The 20,791-nt window shown below is 40.6% G+C and overlaps 1 protein-coding gene across 1 annotated transcript in view; it reads right to left on the bottom strand.

Moving 5' to 3' along the window:
* LOC149019837 (ankyrin repeat domain-containing protein 2B-like) overlaps positions 1-18,421 on the bottom strand; it is a 31,937-nt gene extending 13,516 nt beyond the window's left edge. The window contains exons 1-3 of the mRNA XM_089147817.1: positions 18,277-18,421; positions 18,068-18,122; positions 6,421-6,563 (exon numbers count right to left, since the gene is read on the bottom strand). Coding sequence (XP_089003943.1) covers positions 6,421-6,563; positions 18,068-18,113 — 189 coding nt within the window. The 5' untranslated portion in view covers positions 18,114-18,122; positions 18,277-18,421. The remainder of the gene's footprint in view (positions 1-6,420; positions 6,564-18,067; positions 18,123-18,276) is intronic.
* Between the last annotated feature and the right edge of the window lie 2,370 nt (positions 18,422-20,791).

Here is a 20,791-nt window from a genome sequence, read left to right as displayed (position 1 = left end):
GGTGTGGCAATGGGTTGGTTCCAATTTAGGGGGCTCACTGCTCCTCTCCCATCATGGATCAATCTCAAAGATGACCTTTTAAAGCAATCTGGATCCTCGGAGTTGAAAACATTCTAAGAAGAGCTGATAACACAGGTGAACGGGGACAGAGGGCCAGTACCAAGAGAGGTTCGAATGGCTCTTTGTAGCGGCATCAATGAGGAACACCGATCAGCCGGAGCACTTTTTCATTGCCAAACTAGGAGAAGAAGAGACGACTAACCTTGGGTTATTGGCTTCAACCTCACTGTGCCAAATGATGGACTTGGCTCAGGCTATTGAAGCCAAGAATGGAATTAAACAAGCCCAGACCAAGCCCACTACTTACCATGCCCAGATTTCGAGTCCGAGTGCAAGTCTAAGAGTCACCCCTAGAGGATTTAATCGCAAGCCCATGACTTTAACACCTCCAGTCCCAATTCAAGCATATCAAAACCAGGAATTTAAACCAAGTCTAAAATCGAGCATAGACACAAGTTTTGTCTCAACCCAATGATGGCGATTGGAGGGAATCTAAGAAACTTGACTTACCGACGGCTTTCTTCAAAGGATTAAAGGTCAAAATATGAAACGGGGACCTTGCTTTAGGTGGAATGGGCCATATTCTCAAAACTATGTTTGCCTCATAGGCAAGGCGCGCCGGGCGCAACGCGCGGGCGGGCCCGGAGGCCCAAGGCGCGCCAAGGCAATAAGGCGCTCTTCTAAATCACGGAAAGAGCCAATGAAGGCAAATGAAAACAAGATCCGATGTAAAGTACAGTTTGAATCTATATGCATATGTATAAGACACACAGTGATCAAATGTTAAAATAAAAATAAAAACAAACAAAAGAAAGAGAAAAGACTCAAGCCACACCCACCCACCACCCAACCCCCTCTCCACGAGCGACACCGGCAGCGGGGGGATAAGAACCCCCGGCATAGGACCCAGGGGTTGAGAGGGAGACGAGGGCGAATAGTTTTTATATATAAAATAGATAGATTAGAGTGAAGGAGACCAAATTCCTAAACCGTCAGCGCGGAGGGCGTGCGACTCGTCTTAGCCTAAACCGCTGCCGCCGTCGCCGTGACAACTATGGTTTGCCTAACAAGCAAATGCTTGTGATGTTGTTGAAAGAGGAAGGCAATGAAGTACCTATTACCTACCCACCTCTAGTAAATTTTTTAAAGGAGTTCAAACACTTTTATGTTGAGCCGTGGAGGCTACCTCCCTCAACCATAGAATCAAGTTGATCTATGGCAGCAATTCACCAAATATCTGACCCTATCGATACCCACATCCATAGAAGAATGAAGTGAAAAAATTAGATGGGGAGATGTTATCAGCAGGAATCATTAGACCAAATATTACTGCTTTTTCAAGGCCAGTTAATGCTACTTCAGGAGGGGGGGGGGGAGAGAGATGGTGGACAGAAATTTTGTGTGGATTACACGGTTCTGAATAAACTAACAATTCCTGAAAAGTTCCTATTTCTATAATTGATGAACTTTTGGGTGGGAGCAGAAGTATTCTACAAACTTAACTTCTAGGCTAGATATCACCAAATCAAGGTGGACGAAAAGGACAATTAGAACAGACAATGGACATTATGCGTGTCTCGTGATACCATTCAGATTGTCCAATTGCCCCCGACGATTTTCCAAGCATTGATGAATGAGGTATTTTAGGAATGCTTGCAAAAATTTATGCTTGTCCTTTTTTATGACATCATAGTTTAACAAGTCATAGGAGGAGCATGTAAACCATTAGCGAGTGCCTTCTCTCTATTAGTGCAAGATCAGCTGGTTGTTGTTAACAATGAAAAACAAAAGCATACTTAAGAGTGTTTTGAGTTGGAGTATTTAGGCCACAATCTCTCCAATGGCGTGCCTACAGATCCAAAGAAGATTAAAGAGCATCAAGATAATCTCTTTGTCCATAATGTGTTCGTTAAAAACGGGCTACAGAAGACATTGATTGTAAAGGAGTATATTGTTTACAGACAAAAAAAATATATGGATTCGCATTTATATACATGAAAATCATATAGGAACATGAATAATCTTTGATTCTCTTTAGAGAAATTTTGAAGGCCTTGACATGGATATTTGGGGCTGACTGGGTATAACCAGAAGTTTGAAAAGGACTATGCCAAGATAGCTGCTCCACTCAATCAGTTGCTAAAGGAGGCCTTTGTTTGGAAAGAAAAAACCATTGAAGCCTTCCAAATACTCAAGGATGGAATGACAATGGTGCTGGTTCTTGCGATGGTTGATTTCAACAAGGGCTTTGTAGTGGTGATCGATGCCTCGGGACTAGGTTTAAGGGCATTACTTATGCAGAAAGGACAACCTATAGCATACTAGAGTCAAGCTTTGTCCCCTCGAGCACAAGCCAAGCCTATATACGAAGGAGCTTATGGCCATTGTTCTTGCCGCAACAAAGTGGAGATATTATAGATTGATGCTTCATAGTTAAAATGGAATGGCAAAGTCTGAAACGCCTCTTGGAGCAAAAGGTGGTGGTTATAGGTCAGCATAAATGGGTTATTAAATTGTTGGGCTACAACTTTGAGATTAGGTACAAACCAGGTACAACAAGGCTGCCGAGGCCTTATCACAGCAATCTGAGGGGGAAGTTCACGTGGAGAGTCAAAGGAAGCAGGAGACCTTCAACCACTCTGATATCTTCGAGGTGGAATCAAATGATGAGACCCCCTCATTGATTGGACGAGGGATAGGGATGAGGCGGTGTTGGTCCGGCCTAGAGGGAGGTCTAACCCAAAGATTGCTCGTCATGCGGGAGATGATGTCAATGCATACATGACTAACAAGGGTCGAGTAGACGCACAAGAGGCAACCGGTTTTGTGGATTTAGGTTGGGTGATGGCCCCAACCACACGCGACAATGATTTTGTGCCTTCCAAATACGTGTAGGATTAGGATGAGATCCTAGCTCTTAGTCAAACTCATGACAAGCATGATGATGATGATGATGATGGTGCTGATAGGGACGATGGGGATGATAATGAGGCTGCACATGATGACATTGGGGATGATGGTGATGATGATGACGATGGTAGTGGTGGTGGTGGACTTTCAGAGCATATGACGGTTCCACTACCAGAGACATTGCCATCACCCCACCCCCGAGATACACCAAGGAGACACAGCTTACCTATGCCACCCAAGATGTGGACCATGCTAGCATACCCTGTCATAGGGATAGGGGGCACCACATCTAGGGATTATGCAGAAGGAACCTGTGGCCGGTTGCACCCACTGAGCCAGAGGGTCTCTAACATGGCTAGCTTGGAAGGCTTGACGGGGTTTGATGGCAGGGAGAGTGGACAGGTCTACACCATACAAGGCTTATGGGCCTAGATACGGAGATAGATACGAATATCTAGGATATGACTATAAGGGAGCATATTGTGAAGCGCATGGTGAAGCAAATGGTGGAACATATAATGGGGCATATACTGAATCATTTGCTAGTTTGAGTGCATATAGTGAGGCATATGGTGGCTCCTCTGATGATTCAAGCAATATGTCTGCATATAGATATGGGGATGGATCACACGGATCATTTGGGGGCTCCATCTTTGGATATCCATCGGGGCCAGCAGTAGTGCCAATCCCAGTAGCAGTAATAGTACCAAAGATAGAATCAATAACTTCGACATATCCTATTCCGAGCACTGGTCATAGGAGTCATTCCCCCTACGACACATTGTGTAAGATGGGTAGGCTATTTTATGCTGATGATTCCACCTACAAAAGGGCAACGACTTAGTATGTCAATCACAATAGGCATCACATATCGTAGGCTAAGTTTGTCAAGTATTCGCAGAGCTACCTAAGTCAAGGGATGAACCTGCAACAACAGCTATTACTAGTTTAAAGTAGGTCTGATGTGTACTTGTAATTTGTAATTGATTCATATACTATAATGTTATACTTCTACACTTGTATTGCTTTAACCATATACTACTGAGTACTGACTATTGACGTCTACACTTGTACTTGACTACTTCTATATTGAATTTTAGTAGTTGTCTTTTTTCTTGCATTTTAATGAAGACCTTAGTGTTCTCTTGCATCATATGCGTAATTTACATTGGATAAAATTCATGTTCCACCAGTTTCACCTGCATAAAGCTGAGCATGTTTCGATCAAGAATACCACTTTGGGTTAGGTTTTTGGTAAAAGTAACACTCCCAATGTGTGTATTGGCCTCAAATTAGGCTAGACACTAAAAATCAAGGCAAAATGGCCCCTAAAACTCACTGAAACTAAACGTCAAATTAGAAGGAAAAAATCTGAAATTTCAGAATTCAAGTCATCTTGGTACCTTAATCCCACCCATCTAAACAAACAAATCCAAATTTTGGAATTTTGTGGAAACGTTTAATTTTTCACATCCTAGTTCAAATTCTTCAAATGGTACCTAAGGTTTACTTGGGTCCAGACCTCAAATCTAATTTTACTTTTGAGTTTGAGTCATTATTCGTTAAGTTATCAAAGAGTCCTTGTTGGGTTAGGATTCCTAAGTTGTAAGGCAGTCACTACTTGCAAGGATTCCATAACTACTCTTGGTTTTCAATTTGGATTCTTCTAGAGAGATATGAGAGAATCCTCGTATGCATATGAGTCCTTCCAAATAGCACTTTCAGTTTGATTTATCTTTTAAAATTGAGTCCTAGTTTTTGAGTTCCTTCTAAAGGCTATAAATAAGCCTCTCTAAAATGTAAAAAAGCAGTTTATGATTAATGAAAATAAAGCTGAGATTTGAAGGAGCAAAGTCAGGAGTCGGCTTCCCTAGAAGGAAACTTGCAGCAGCTTTGAGAGAGTAAATTCTGAAGAAATCTTGTAAAGAATCATGAATCCTTGCAGCTCCAAGTAATAAAACCCCACCCCAGTCCCTCGTTACTCCCTCCCTTCTTCGCCCATCCGCAGGTCCTACCCCTCCCCCTACCCTAGTTCTGACATTGAAGCCCCCTTCCCCCATCACAGGTCACCCTCAACCCCTTCTGAACCCTGTGGCAGCCCCTATTCCCCTCACCAACCCTAATCCCTTAACCCCCTACACTCCTCAACCCTAGACTACTAATCGCACCCCTCTCTTCCCTTTCCTTCTTCTTCTTCTTCTTCTTCTTCTTCTTCTTTCAAAGCTTGCAGCACTTCTGGAAATTCCAGGATTTTAAAAACCAGTAAACCTAACATAAACCCAAGGTATCCCCCTACCCAAGACCGATCCTAGGTTCCAGCCTCTTCCCTTCCCTCTAAACCCTAGAAAATTCTGCAATTCCATTTTCTTCATTAAAAACCTTAAACCCTAGAATTTCAAATTCTAATTCTCTTCAACCATTCATCCAAACCCTAAGCCCTTCTAGATTTAACCTCACAAAACCCCATGAGACACTTGACCCTAACCCTGAAAATCCTAGATTCTCAAAAACCCTAAATTCCAAAATCCTAGTTTTTGAATTCCAGTCTGAAAATAAAACTACAGCAAAGGAATAACATTGAAATTCAAAAAACTAGCCTGTAAACCCCAGCCAAACCTAACACTACACCTTTCCCAACTACAGAACCCCTTAACCAGCCTAGTTCATTTAGCTGTAGGGTATTCTGGACCCTAATTGACTGTTGATTCACTTGAACAGGATCCTGAGGGTGGACCTAGACCTAAGGCTTCCATCATTCAATTAAACCCTAAATCCTGGTTCACATCGGATACACAAGGGGGGAGGTGTGGATAGGCCACAGGTTACATGAGTCTACACTCGTGGTGCCAGCCAAGGGGCTGGTAGTCAACCCAGCTGTTGTGGTAATTTAAATAAAAATAATAAAAGGGACAGGTGTTGGGCAAAGAGGGTGCAGTTAAGCAGCTCAGTTATGGGACTCCAGGATGCTGGTTTGGGGGAGGAAATAGGTTCAAGTAGGCAAGGAAGAACCTGGTTGTCTTGTGGTAGAAGGTTCACTGCTGGGGAGCAGTGGACTCTAGGTAAATCAGATCCTGCTTTCTGCTACTTTCTCACTTTTTTGTTCTCTATTGTTGGGAATTCTATTGAGCCGTGTTTGAGCCCTAGTTGATCCTATTGGATCTAGGGCAACATCATTCCAAAATTCTGATCTCCAAAAGTTATTTAATGCAGGGGTAAAAAGGAGATTCCAACTCATGGCTTCTCTTCTGCATGTATATCCACTCATTTCTTTATTAATGACAGCGAATATCCAGTGTTTCTTGACCTATAGCATATTAGATATGCAATAACAATAACAAGAAATACAAGAATGTATAACAGAAAATTACTCTAATAAGCCATACAAAACAAGGAGCTTGCCCAACTCATTCATGTCAAAGAAGTAATACTAAGCAGCAATTTAGAAATTACATTAAGCAAGCCAGTCATTGCAGAAAAATCAAAAGGATTGGAAGGAAATCCAGTTGCCGACGGAGAAGCCTCCCTTCTTTGTCCTGACTGTGGCTCGACAGAAGATGTTTCAGATTTTCCCTTTGGTGAACCAGATTTTTCTCCTAGAAGGAAAAAATTGGAAGTGTAGAGAATTATAATTAAAACTTATGCAGTAAAAAATATATGGGAAGAACTAAGAAACCATGAATAATACAATGAAAGCACAAAATCCACACAGTATTAATTTCCAATTTTTTATTACCACGAAAGGGCATTTATAAGAATCAATTCTTGTCAATATGAAAGTGCCAGTCAAAGAAACTAACTCCCACCTGTATCACTTTAGAACATGAAGCAACATGATACCACCTCCCCCCAACAAAATAAATAAATAAAATAAACTAATTCCTCTCATGCAACAGCAGTCTCATGGGTCGACCATAACCCTTAGAAACTCAGACTCAGTATCAGGTCAAAATTTTGGTTGTTTGAGGTTAACAAATAAAATATATCGTCAAAGGAGGAAAAAAGGGGAGGTTACAAATAAGCATCAGCTAAATACAACCAAAATCTGGGTTTTAAATCAAAGAGGATAATTACATATTCTCTTTAAGAAACATGTAATATTTTAATTATAGAACTTTAGCTACATAAGATATTTGGTTTCCCTGTTAAGATTGATTTCCTAGTTAAATTGTGTCCCCTTACCGGTTAGGTTTTCTTCTTTCTAATAGCTTGTGCTAAGATGAAATTTCAGATCTGAAAAGAAATAAAATGTAGATTCTGGTTAAAACTGGCTAGGCTGGTTGTTTGCACTGTAACCCTACTCTCCCCTCCCCCCCCCCCAACTTCTTTCTTTTCCTATTTTTATCAAGAATACATCTAGAGTTGGGTTCTATACATGTGTCTTTAATCCCCATTAAAGCAAAAAGTAAAATACTAAGGATACAGACCTCAGGATTACTCCTGCTGGGGAGGCATGGTTAGTGTGGCCTTTTTGATCTTTTACTAGTCTCTTGCTGCATCTGCTACTGTAGAAGTAGGATGATCAGACAGTAGCTCTTTCTTTGGAGTTAATTCACTATATGGTTGGTCCCTACAACCATGGTACATTATGTCGGCGATATTCTGCCGTCGCGAAATATCGTCATGTCGCTCATAAGCAACACGAAACCAAGCACCGAAACGATGGATACCAAAAGTCACAGTAAAATCGCCAAAAAATCAGCTATTTATCGCCGAACCAGCAAAAAACCAGCTAAAATTGAAGATTTTTCTGCCGGCAGTATGAGTTCGGCCTCTGCTGGTGCTGTTGGATGCCGGAACTGAGTGTTTCTGCTGGTGGTATGAGTTCCCTTTGATCTCCGACCAGTCGTTGCTACAAAGAAGAAGCTTGAGGCAGAGATCTGAATCACTTGAGATGATGACGATGATGTCGTCGTCGATGTCGACAAGGGCAGTCAGAGTCCTTCTCCGACTCTGACAACAAAAACGCCGATGCAAGCCTGCAACTTTGATTTCTCTTTCTCTGTCTCAACACCCTCTAATCTCTCTCCTGCTCTCGGGCTCTCTGGCCTCTGCACCGTCTCTCTCCCACAAAGACTCAGAGTCCTTTTCCGACTCCAATGACGGAGACGCCTCTGCTGCAAGCCTGCAACTCTGGTCTCTCTCTCCCTCTGTCTCTTTATATCCTCTAATCTCTCTTCCACTCTCTGGCCTCTACACCATCTCTCTGTCTCTCCCACAATGCCAACTCCCGACTCCCACATCCCACCCCATTTAGATGTTGGCGAAAGGTCGCCGACATTTCAGGGTTTCAGTGGTGTCGACAGCCACCGACACCCCTTGTGTTGGCGACATTTTGAACCTTGCCTTCAACGACAAAGGCCAATGACAGATGGTAAAATTTTGGCCTCCCATCATGACACTACCTACTGAAACATCCTCGTCCTCAGTCGAAGGAACCTTTAGTATTGTTACGTATTATGAGCCCAGGGTCTAGATCTCTAACCGAGGACATCCTCTGTTACACACCGAAATAGCTTGATTGCTGAGTCAAAGTCAAAAAGTACAAAACTGTGGGACTTAGCCGAGCAGCAGTAGCAAGATTGGGATGATAAACTCCAAAAGCTCAGATAGACCCCTGGCGTTAAATATGCTGAGATCGAGGGGCTGAGGCAAGAGTGGGCTGTAATGCTTTGAGATTAGGATCCTGAACGAGAGATCTAATGAGTAAGATGCAAAGGAGCAAGAACTATACCACATGATCAATGCCTTGCAAATTTAAGTGAAGGTGTATTTATTAGAGGAGAGCGAGGCTTGTCACTTCAACAATTGGAGGAGACGGATTCTTTCTCGCTCTTTAGCCCCTAGCCCAAGCAAGTATTCTCAAGCCGTATCATCACGACACACACCATAGTGACTCATTTCATAACGGCGAAGCACTAAGACAGAAAATATTTTTTATTGTTAACGTGGAGCATCATTACTTCAGACATAAGATTCCACTACTATATTTATTACTTTCTTCTTCCTTTCTCCTTCCCTTGTTCTCTTGTTTGAATCTCGATTAACATGGTACCTCAGCTAAACTGTTAAAAGACTACTACAGATCTTCCACTGTGCTCTCCTAGAATTATGCAAGCTGAGCATGTGCGACATCTATGCACCAACTTGAAGGAAATGTTGTAACGTGAGCTAATTTGTAACTCAGACATTGAGGCTTTAATGCTTCGATGGTAGTTTGACAAATAACAATTAACAAGAAACTGAAGAGAGTGCAGAATTTTACTTAATTATTACCCCAGCAGCCATATATAACTCTGATCTGGCTATTCTGTAGAAGTCAAGCCATTACATCCGAGCAATTTGAGTGCCTAGGTAGCTGCCGCATTTATGATATTAAACTCAATGTCCTCGTTCATTTCAAGAATCTTTTTTTTCGTACATTTATAAGGTATGATTACTCATAACTAAGCAAATACCCCCCCCCCCCAATTAATCTAATAAAACTAATTCAAGGGAAAAGAACAAATTCCCACAGGGGGGGAAAAGGTAAATGCAACAATAAAAAAGATTCTTAGAGGAAGGTCATAACTGAATTTTTCAACCAGATTTTTGGAGTTCTTCTCAAATCTAAAATCTAAAAATTTCAAAATTATAACATGGCAAAAACATCGGGAAGAGGTAGCACACGTACATTAAAGCAAGCAAGTGCAAAGCATAGGGGAATGTAGCAAGGAAGATCGTAATCACTTGGGAAACCATTTCTCTAAAATGGGAGCAATTAAATTACTAATTGATAAGATCATATTTCCTAAGAACAATATAAACCAAATGGGAGACTCGAGATATCAAGAGAATGACTGAACAGCATAAACCAAGTGTATGTTTTGTCAATTTTAAACTTCCAATAGTCTACTTCTTTAATTCTTCTGTTAAATCCCTATGTCGATTTTGATGACTTCATGCGACTTAATATGATTAGTGAAGACTTGATGGGATTGAATGCTGATTTTTTATGACTTCATGTGGCTTCATGTAGGTGTTTAAAACGAGAGAAATAAAGAACACCAGGAGGCCTTAGTCGCCTAGGCAGGTGCCACGGTAGGCTAATCAGTAATCACACCCCTCCACCACCTATGGTCACCTTGTTGCCTTGGAAACTATGAATCATTAAATTAAGGGTCAAGTAACTTTTAGACAGCAAGAGTTTTTGAGACATTCCTGACTAAATGGATTGTCCCTTGATTCCAAGTTGGCATCGGGATATCTACATGAGAAATATTAAGAAGGTGATATGATGTGAACCCCACTTTAGGGTTAGGGTTTCTTGGATGAATTCCCAAAAATTTAGGATTGCCCATAATCTTCCAGCAACTAAATCTAAAATCCTATGGGTGGAATGGACAATATGGTGGGATAGTTATGGCTTGTATGGAAGGACAAGGATGTAAAATTGGATCCAAGTGGGCGGGTAGGGAGAAGTTAGGGATGATCTTTAAAGAGAAAACTTACCCTAGGATCAATAGGAAAAGTAAAGGGGTAAGTTGGTTTGTTTTGGTATGGGTTAGGGAAGATTTAGGGATATGGAAAAAGGGTTGGATCAAAGTCGGGAGGTTTCTTGTATTCTTGGTTGGATCTTGGGCAATTTTCTTGAATCTTTCTTTCTTTATTTATTTTCTTTTCTGCTTTCTTTTCTTTCTTTCCTTCACTTTTGTTTTCTCTTCATTTCTTTTTTTCTTCTTTCCTTTTCTGTTTTTCTGATCTGCGCAAGTCAGAAAAGGCAAGGGAGGGGGGGCCAATAGAGATAAGAGAGCGAATGAGGAAGCTGCAGGGTTGTGTCACAGGGGGTAGGGGAAGGGTTCTAGAGTGCTGGCAGGGGTGGGGGAGAGGGGAATAGGGGCTGCAATGGAGGGGGTGGGGTTTCCGAGATGCACAAGAGAGGAAAGGGGGTGGGGAGGGGATGCGATGGCTAGGGATGAAGGGGAAGGGGCTGGGAATGTATGCACTTACTAGTAGTCTGCTGGAAGTAGATGAATGCTGCTGGTTCTTGAATCAAGGTGCGGTAATTGAAGCCGAGAATACTTGAAAATCCACCATGGCCCTCCCAAGAAGGCCACGACCCAATTTCCACAAGAGATATCGCTCCTTTATTCAATGCAGATTAAATTTTACAATGATAGACTGGCTTATCTATAGCCTTACATCAAAATAAAGAATCTAACTAAAACTGGGAGACTCTATTTGGACTCAACTAAAACTTAGAAGTTAGAGACCAACTTAACAAGTTTTCCTTCATAGGTTAGGATAACCTTTCACACCTAATCAACCACCAGATAAATCAAAAGAACTCTTCTTGAAATAAAAGACCTAATTATCTATAAGAGTCCTACTTTAAAGAAAGACCCCTTAGGACTCAAGAACTCAACTGCCAACTCAAACTAAGACTTTTAAACAGAAATGGACTCTAAAAATAAAAACTAAGATTCTGAAATTAATTTCCGCATCTAACTAGGGCTAAAAATTGACCAGTATGCCCCTTTTAGAAATTCAGCCAGCCCAAGCTGTGCCACCTTGGTGTGGACCCTTGTACACAACAATTCTGCCCCTCTTGAAGACGTTCATCCCCGACGAATAGGTCAACCCTGCTGAGGATTTTAGTGCAACTGGCCTATCTTCAAACTAGGCCTCTTTGGGATTCCACTGGACTAGGTTATTATGGTTGGCATACTCTAGGTAAGGTCCTTCTGATTGGTGCACAAGGCCTGTCTCGTCTTGGCATCTTCAATAAGGTTCAGAGGTAGTAGCACAATCTTTTGTCCTATGTGTTCAAAGATGCACTTGTTCTCTTAGCAAGGGATAGTAACATCCTTGTGTGTTCAAAGATGCACTTGTTCTCTCAGCAAGGGATAGTAACATCCTTCTCGTATAATCATGTCTTCCTAGGATTATGTCAGCCATCTTCATCGAACAACATCGCACCATATCTTGTTTGAATAGGAGTGTCAGGCGACTGGGTCTAGACACCTGGTTGACACGTCCATCCTGGCATCATTGTGTAGAGAGACCTTGTACGGTTGGGAAAGCTTATCTGGCTTAACTCTTGCTCTCTATAAGAAACTCCCAAAAATTGCGTTGACACTACTACCATCGTCCACGATGGTATGTTCTATGAGTCCTCCTGCCCGTAATCTAGTGTGGAAGATAGAGTTCCGGCACTAGTCTTCCTCTTCAATAGCAATCACTAAAATTTTAGACATCAACTTGAGTTGGGTCTTTGGATTGATCTTATCTTCATTACACTCCTCATCAACCTCTAGTGTTGTACACTCATGGGTCTCTCTTAGATCTGGATTTGGATTTAGACTTGACTGGCTGGTGCATGGAACTAGAGTCCATGGTTGGCAAGGTGGGAAGGCAACCAAAGCGGCTAGGGTTCCGCCTAGGCGGTTAGGCGACAAAGCGGGAGCCTAGGCGGCAATAAGGCAACCAAAATGATTGGGTCAAAAATTTTCAATACAACTACTTTCTATAATAAGCTAAACAAATATTCAATAGTCACTTTCATCCCAAAAAAACAAGCATTCAAAAATCATAATTATGAAAATTATTCAAAAAAAGAATACAAACATAAGTTCATCTCATCAAAGTATGGTTGTCAAAGCCTCCACCTAGGCATTTACTGATTCATTGATTCTTGATGTTGATATGGCTCATGCTTCACATTCTTTTGCTAACGGACACGGGGACAATTAAGTGGTTCAAAACAAGTGTCCTCTCTCATTACAATAGAATCACTCATTAGGGTTATTGCTAAAGAGAGGCCCACGGTTCTCTGCTCTAACAGGGTTCCACACCCTATGTGTTGCTATTGCAATTGCAATGGAAGTGCAGGGTTTGGCGCTTGGTGGGTCTCTTTTATAATCTCGACTACATTGCTTCTTTTAAGCCAATAGGGACTCCACATGGAGAGCTTCGTCAAAGAGATCACATAGATCTAGTATGTTTATGACTCCTAATGCTAGTTATATGTGTGGTTTTAAGCCAAGTTTGAACTGTGACTCAGTTTTGGAGCTTGCTTTCTATAGTGCCTGTCCAATATTCTAGGGACTCGAACTGTTGGATGCAATCAACCACAGTCATGGTACCTTGCTTTAGTGTGTGGACAGTGGAATTGCTCTTGGAGTTTGAACTTGTAGTGCTCTGGACAATTACTTTCAATAAGTTCTTTCCACATCTGGTTCCAAGTGGTAGGCTCTCTGCCCTCCTGGTATAGCTCTTACTCCATAGAGCTCCACCCATCTCTAGCCGCGCCTACTAGTTTTGCCTTTGCTAGTCTCATCTTCCCGTCTTCTGATATATCATACCAATCAAAGTAATCACCAAGGGCAACTCTCCAATCATAGAAAACTTGAGGGTCCAATGAACCATCTAACTCCTTCAACTCTAGCTTGACTTTGTGGTGGTCTATACCTCTTCTTTGCTCCTTGAGGTCTCTCCCTACTGTCCATTCTCCATATCATGTTGATCATACATTGGGTCATCATACTTGGACTCTTTGATATGTCTGTCTCTACCTCTAAAGTTTATGGGATAATATAGTTCAGCTTCTCCATCATCTCTATACCTCCTTGTGCCGCCAATTTCTTCTCTATGGGGCACGTACACCTGCGAGTTAAGTATGGGTATTGGTGGGGGAGGTGGTGGTGTCTGTATGCAATCTACATCCCTCGCTTGCTCAAGATTAGTAACCCTTGTATTCAAATCTTAAAATTGAGTTAACTAGTTAAGTCCATAGTTGTCAAAGCGTCCGCCTAGGCGGCAAAGCGATTTTTCAACCGTTTTGTTTTGAACCGCTTAATTGACGCCCAATCTGCAAAGGAACTAGAAGGCCTAAAGTAACATAGAACCTATTTTTTGCTCCGTGAGCGGAACCCCCGTGCCCATTGGCAATAGAATGTGAAGCATAAGCCATACTCAACATCAAGAATCAATGAATCAGTAAATGCCTAGGCGAACGCTTTGACAACCATGGTTTGATGAGATGAACTTATGTTTGTGTTCTTTTTCTGAATAATTTTTCATAATTATGATTCTTGAATGCTTTTTTTTTATGAATGTGACTATTGAATATTTGTTTAGCATATTATAGAAAGTAGTTGTATTGAAAAGTAGTTTAAAAGTAGTTATATTGAAGAAAAAAATGACCCAACCGCTTTGGTCACCTTGTTGCTGCCTAGACGCCGGTTTGTCGCCTTTTTACCTAGGCGGAGCCCCAAACGCTTTGGTTGCCTTGCCACTTTGACAACTATGGTTAAGTCTTATTGCGTCTTCAAGATTTGCTCCAATTGTCTGGTGATCCCTGGCTCATTCGTGGTTATGATATGATGCACTAGGACATGTTAGAACTGTAGCTCCGATACAAAATGATGTGCACCCAATTTTGCGATTATGCTTTCTTGGATGATTCACCTAAAATCGAGGGTTGACGAGAATCTTCCAACAACTACATCTAAAATCCTATGGGTGAAATGGACAATATGGTGGAATGATTATGATTTGTAGGAAGGGCAAGAAGAGAAAATTGGATCCAAAAGAGTGGGTAGGGAGAAGTTAGGGTTTTACCAAATTCCTATAGGATGATCTTGAAAGAAAAAAATTTACCCTAGGGTTGGTAGGAAAAGGAAACGGATAATTTGGTTTGTTTTGGTAAGGTTTAGAGAAGATTTTAAGGATATGGTAAAGGTTGGATCAAAGTTAGGAGGTTTCTTGCATTCTTGGAGGGATCTTCGGGAATCTTTCTTTTCTTTCTTTCTTTTCATTTCTTGCGTTCTTTTTTTCCCCCTCTTTCCTTTCCTTCTCTTTTTTCCCCCTCATTCCTTTCCTTCTCTTTTCCTTTCCTTTCTTTCTTGGCACAGGGAAGGGTTCTAGAATGCTGGCAGGGTTTGGGGAGAGGGGAATAGGGGCTGCAATGGAGGGGGTAGGGTTTTCGAGGTGTGCAAGAGAGAAAAGTAGGTGGAGAGGGGCTGCGATGGCTAGCGATGAAGGGAAGGGGCTGGGGGTGTATGCACTTGCAGTCTGCTGGAAGTAGATGAATGCTGCTGGTTCTTGAATCAAGGTGCAGCAATTGAAGTGAAGAATACTTGAACATCCGTCGTGGCCCTCCCAAGAAGGCCACGACCCAATTTCCACAAGAGACATCAATTCTTTATTCAATGCAAACTACATTTTACAATGATAGGCTGGCTTATTTATAGGCTTACATCAAAAGAAAGAATCTGACTCAAACTGGGAGACTCTCTTTGGACTCAACTAGAACCTAGAAACCAACTTAACTAGGATTTCCTTCATAAGTTAGGATACCCTTTTACAACTAAATAACAACCACCTAAATTAAAGAACTCTTTCTTGAAATAAAAGACCTAATTATCTATAAGTCCTACCTTAAAGAAAGACTCATCAACTACCAACTCAAACTAAGACTTTCAAACAAAACTGGACTCTGAAAATTAAAACTAATATTCTGAAATTATATTTCAGTATCTAATTAGGGCTAAAAATTGACCAATATGCCCCTTTTAGGGGTTCAGCTAGCCCTAGGTGCACCACCTGGGAGTGGCCTTGAGGTGCACTCTAGGGTATCAGCCAGGGACCCTTGTTCACATCATGAAAATAGTCCCTTTTTTCTTTCTATTTGCAGATCATCCTTAATTATCACATGAGCTGAACACTTCTCCTTACCTGGGGATGCCAAGTGCTGTCTATTGAAAAGAATATCATTGACCGTGTAGTTGGCCTCCAAATACACGTGGTAAATAATTCTGACATAGGTGTCCCTCCACCATTCCAATAAGTGCTTTGCCATTACATCTTAGCTCACTAATTCTCCACCACTCAAAGCTGACCAAGCTTTCATCTTACCATATCAAGTGATAAATTAAATGAAATCAAAGAATCAACAAAGCAACTACCCAATTATAAATAATAAGGGATCAAGACCAACCACCATATTCCTTCTCAATTGCCTTTAACAGGTCTCGGCCTTTCCTTGTATTGGGCCTTCCTTCGTATTGTTATTGATTGAGGCACTGAACTTGAGACTGAATCCAATACCTATGATCGTCAATGTGGTATGTTATCATCCCTTACTAAAGTAGGCTTGACATTGCTCAATTTGTTGCAACCTATCACTGATAGTTCTCTATTTATCATACAGCTATTCATCCTGCAATTGCTGAAGCATCTCAAAATATCTCAAAATAACATTTTCCATTGAATTCCAGGCCACGTTCATTCATTCTCCAATACTACTTAATGTAGTTCTAGATGGGTTGGAGATCATCTACAAGTAAAATTCCTGGATCTGCTATGAAAAGGTAAATTCAATATCTAATTGGGGTTCCTAGTCAAAATTATGGTTGGATTTGCTAATATTACGGTTTGATGGCTGCGTTGTGTCAAGTAGATACAAAAGAGTATATAAATGAAGGTTTGTGAGGTTTTAATAGAGGAATATTGCTGGAGCTGAGTTACCGAGCAATTAGGGTCTCATTTCTTGGTTTCAAGGAGTATATAAGGAGTATAGAATTTATGATTATTGTATGGGGAACGGATTTAGATCACATTCCCTAGTGGGTGTGATAGGAATTAGGTCCAAGTTTGGTGTTCGATGATTAGGACAGGATAAGCTCAACTAATTTTAGCTTCCCCAAATATTCTCACCTCCAAAAACAATTACATTAGGATATCCCACCTAAATTATGACAGTTAACACCCCAATAGACTATGCAAAAAGTGTTCCTTAGTCTGTCTTGTAGCGATGCTGTCATAATATGAACTAAAGCAAATGGAGTATTTTGGAAGCAACTTCCCTTATAAACCATGGACATAGTATTTTTCGCCATTAGCCTGAAATTGGGAGCATCTAACAATTTATCACAAAAATAAAGTTAAGCAAGCACTTCGGGGGGAAGAAAGCAAATTAGAAAACTGCTTCTGCAGTTGTACTCGAGGAAAATTCTTTACTATCTAGTACTACACACAAGAAAGATAAAGGGTGAACCCAATGCATAAGGCTTCCGCACAAGCAGAGTCCAGGGCAATTATCCTACACAGCCTTATGGCAACAATTTTTACTAAAAGATTGTTTTCAATACCTTGACCTTAGGCTACAACTGTGGTCCACTGACCACTGATCCAAGGTGTGCCCCTTTTACTACTAAACACCAGGAGAAGTAAATAGATAAATTTCACAGAGCTTTGAATCAACCATTGCTCTTACAGTTTTAAACTAATCACCATAAGAATTTTCCATTCAGATAGAAATGATGATAATTATGCAGTCATATGGTTAACAATCAAGTCCAATTAGTAAGAAAAAGTAGAAACAGTAAAAGAAGCATTACCTAAGATTAATGTTTTACAATTTATAAGAGAAGGCATAAGGAAGCTTGGAATATTTTTATTTTTAGTTATCTATGTGTTATTCTGGGAAGATTTCAGAATGAATAACCATAGTACCACCATCAACAATAAACTCAACCTTATCCTAAATCTGGGGTGCGCTACATAGATTCAAACACGTAGAAGTAGGGAAAACAAAGATATAACCAGAGAAAAGCCAGAAAGAGTTAGCAAAAGAGGGATAGCAAGAGAGGAATAAAAGAAAATAATGATAAAAGGGGAAAAAGAGAAGTACAATCGACAAATGGAAAATAAATCGAAGAAATAAAGCTGAAAGAGAGTAAGAATCTCAGGTAGATGGGTCAGCAACCTGGGATCACTGCCCTCCAATTAGGGCTGTATCAGTAAATAACCATAGGAATATGATTAATGACTGACGCTAAACACGAAATTGTTAACACTACTAATGAATCGGCCATAAACAGGCTCCCCCCCTTCTCTTATGAGGGGTCTGAAAATAAAAATTCTAAAACATAAGATGCCTATCCAGATTTGCAACCCGTAGCCGTCAACTCACTTCATTACAATAACCACAGACAAATAAATGCAACTACGCAATATATCAATTCCATAATCAAAACAGAGACGCACAAAAAGGCGAGATCAAGAAAGGAAAATGAAAATATAAAATCTAAATTTACATCCATTGATTAAAGTGTACCATCGCTGCAAGAGGTTGGAGGATCCTTCTGCGAGTTTGATGACATTATAAGCAACTGCATCAGCAAGAAAATATAATACTAATTAAATGTAAGGCTAGAACCTCATAAGCGAAAACCCTCGATAAACAAATTAGCGACATGCAAGGTATTCCAATCCCCAAATGCACTAAACCCTGCAACCAACGAGTACATATACAGATTTTCATACCGGACAATAGAACCCTAGAGCCCTCAATAATCACGCCGGTCACCGATTGAGTAGAAGGCCCCCGCCGAACCAGTGTCTAGTGACAACAGGGATAACAAATACTCTCGAAGACCCTAAATACCTCAGAAACCACGAAAGTGTGAAATACCAGCAGATATTAGAGTTTCAGTGGGCCACATCAATCCTCATTGCAGATATCGAATGGCTCTTGCGCACGGTTATTTTATGTTTGGATTTTCTAGGGCTCTATTTTTATTTTATTTTTTTCAAAATTGTATTTGGAAAACTTTCCACTGTATTTTTCAGTTAGAAAATAAAGGAGAATAAAATTCTCCGTCTCCCATACTTATGCGATGTTTGGCATGACTTTTATTTTTATTTTTACCTTTTTTTTAAATCAGTAAAAAAATCATTTTGGGTACAAATACAAAACACCTTTGGTAGTCAATTCATAAAATATATTTTTTACTAAAATATATGTTTGTTATATTTTTATTTAAAATGATTTTAACCGTTTCTAATTTCTATCAATTTTAAGCCCCTTCGAGGATCCAAGTTCCATAGCTTCTTGTAAACCCCTTTAATAGTAAACAATTCCATGGCCAAAAAGATGTTTGTCAATAATAGCTCTATAACACTGAAGACCTCATCACCACTATTGTCTCTCGTTAAGTTCCATAACCGCTAAGCTCATTACAAATAGATCCATCACAATTGATAGACACCCAATTAAAAATAGGCAAATTTTATCCCACAGCTTTAGGTATCACCATTTTGAAGTTAAGTTAATTCTCCAACAATGAGTCAATGACAAAAGGTTGTACTGGTTTTCTACCAAAAAAAAAAAACAAAAGGTTGTACTGGTGGCAAAATCTGCAATAGAGGTTTGCACCTCCATAAATACATTCCCCGTGTCATTAATGACATGCAGGAACACATTTGCTGTAGTCTCAGATCTACCAAAATTCTACCATTTCATTCTTACGTAAATCCTATAGATCAAGCAGCCTGACCAAGGAATTGCTATGCATATGATTAGCCGCGCCCAATGTAACTTCTCTCTCCATGAATTCCTTAGACGGTATCTGAACCCATTGACATGAAGAACTTGAATTCCACTAGTAGTTTTGATTTCACAACCCCGACTGTTCAAGCACACAAAACTTGAATTTTGATGAACATGAAGCGCATCCATCTATTACTTTCCAATACAAGTTCTGTAGCTGGCATATGTTAAAATCATGAATCTACACTCATTAAATCCAATTAGATTATGAACTACGGTGGGAACGAAAGAAGGCATAAACCAACCATAAACAGATAGCTACAAGAGAAAAACTGGTAACGATTGCAATTTCAAAAGTGAAAGCATCCTCTGTGTGCACCGTCATATTTGCACATGGCTGCTAAACCTTATTCGTATCGGCCGCATAGACTACCACCATACCTTCATCTCTACAGTCTCCACAATTCCTTTATTCTTCCTTATTTCTTTCTGGTCAAATCTTCTTCCACCAAGCCTGAGACGTAGGAACTAAACAAGACTTGCTCTTTGGAAGCTCTAACGCTGACAGAACTTAGAATAAACAATCAAAGGGGAGGAAATTTGGCAAAAACCGCATACTTAGGCATCATTCCGTCAAGATAAACTCCATATGCGAGACATTGTAGCTCACTGCAAGAATTTCCATGCGTCATCTCCCTCATCTATTTGGATTGAGGACAACAACTAAAACCCCAAATTCCCAGACGTCTTTGCTTCTCTCTTCCTCACGTGTTTCTTCTTTGACAAGAAAGGAAGGGAACAGAAGATATGGAGAAATGAGACTAATCCGAAAGGAGATAGAAGAGAAGAGCACGAGACAAGGGGAAGGAAGAACACGAGTCGTTGAGAAAGACAGTTTTAACGAGGAACAAAGAGGGAAGGTTCAAGGTAAGGAGGGTTTACAGTTGGATTTTGCTTGGGAGCAGTGGCGACGTGGCACTGCTCCAAGCAGCGAACGTTCATGATTAAATCTTTAATGTTTGATTAAATCCTCACCGTGGATTATCAGCATGTGCAACATAACTCCTTTTAAGTGGTACTGACTCGGTTGAATGGCTTTAACTCGGACCGTGGATCAACTCGTTTCAAACCAAACTTAAAAATCTTCTTTTCATTTTCCTCTTCTCATTCGTAAACGGGAAGATGAAAGAGCACCTCTACAAGGTAAAAATCATCTAAAAACCCTAGATAATCCTCTAACCTACCCTTATCTCCTCTCCTCCGCCTTCTCCCTCTTCATCTCTGGCAGTGAAAGAAACTTGGAATGGAAGCAAAAATCAGAGAGGTTTACAACAAAGTAGAGGATTCTAAAGATGTTGTTCATCCATCTTACCGACTCTATATGCTAAACTCGATGCTTCAATTACTCTCACGTGGTTATGGAGTATAAAAACCTAACTGGCCACCACCGTTATTTTTTAAGAAACAAAACGAAGGCGACTCTTGGAATGGATCTTGATTTTCAGTGGA

This window comes from Hakea prostrata, chromosome 3 (assembly GCF_041222555.1).
Source record: "Hakea prostrata isolate BN-2017 chromosome 3, UWA_Hpros_2, whole genome shotgun sequence".
Taxonomy (NCBI): Eukaryota; Viridiplantae; Streptophyta; class Magnoliopsida; order Proteales; family Proteaceae; genus Hakea; species Hakea prostrata.
The sequence above is the reverse complement of the archived record's forward strand: the minus strand, read 5'-3'. Positions and strand labels throughout refer to the sequence as shown.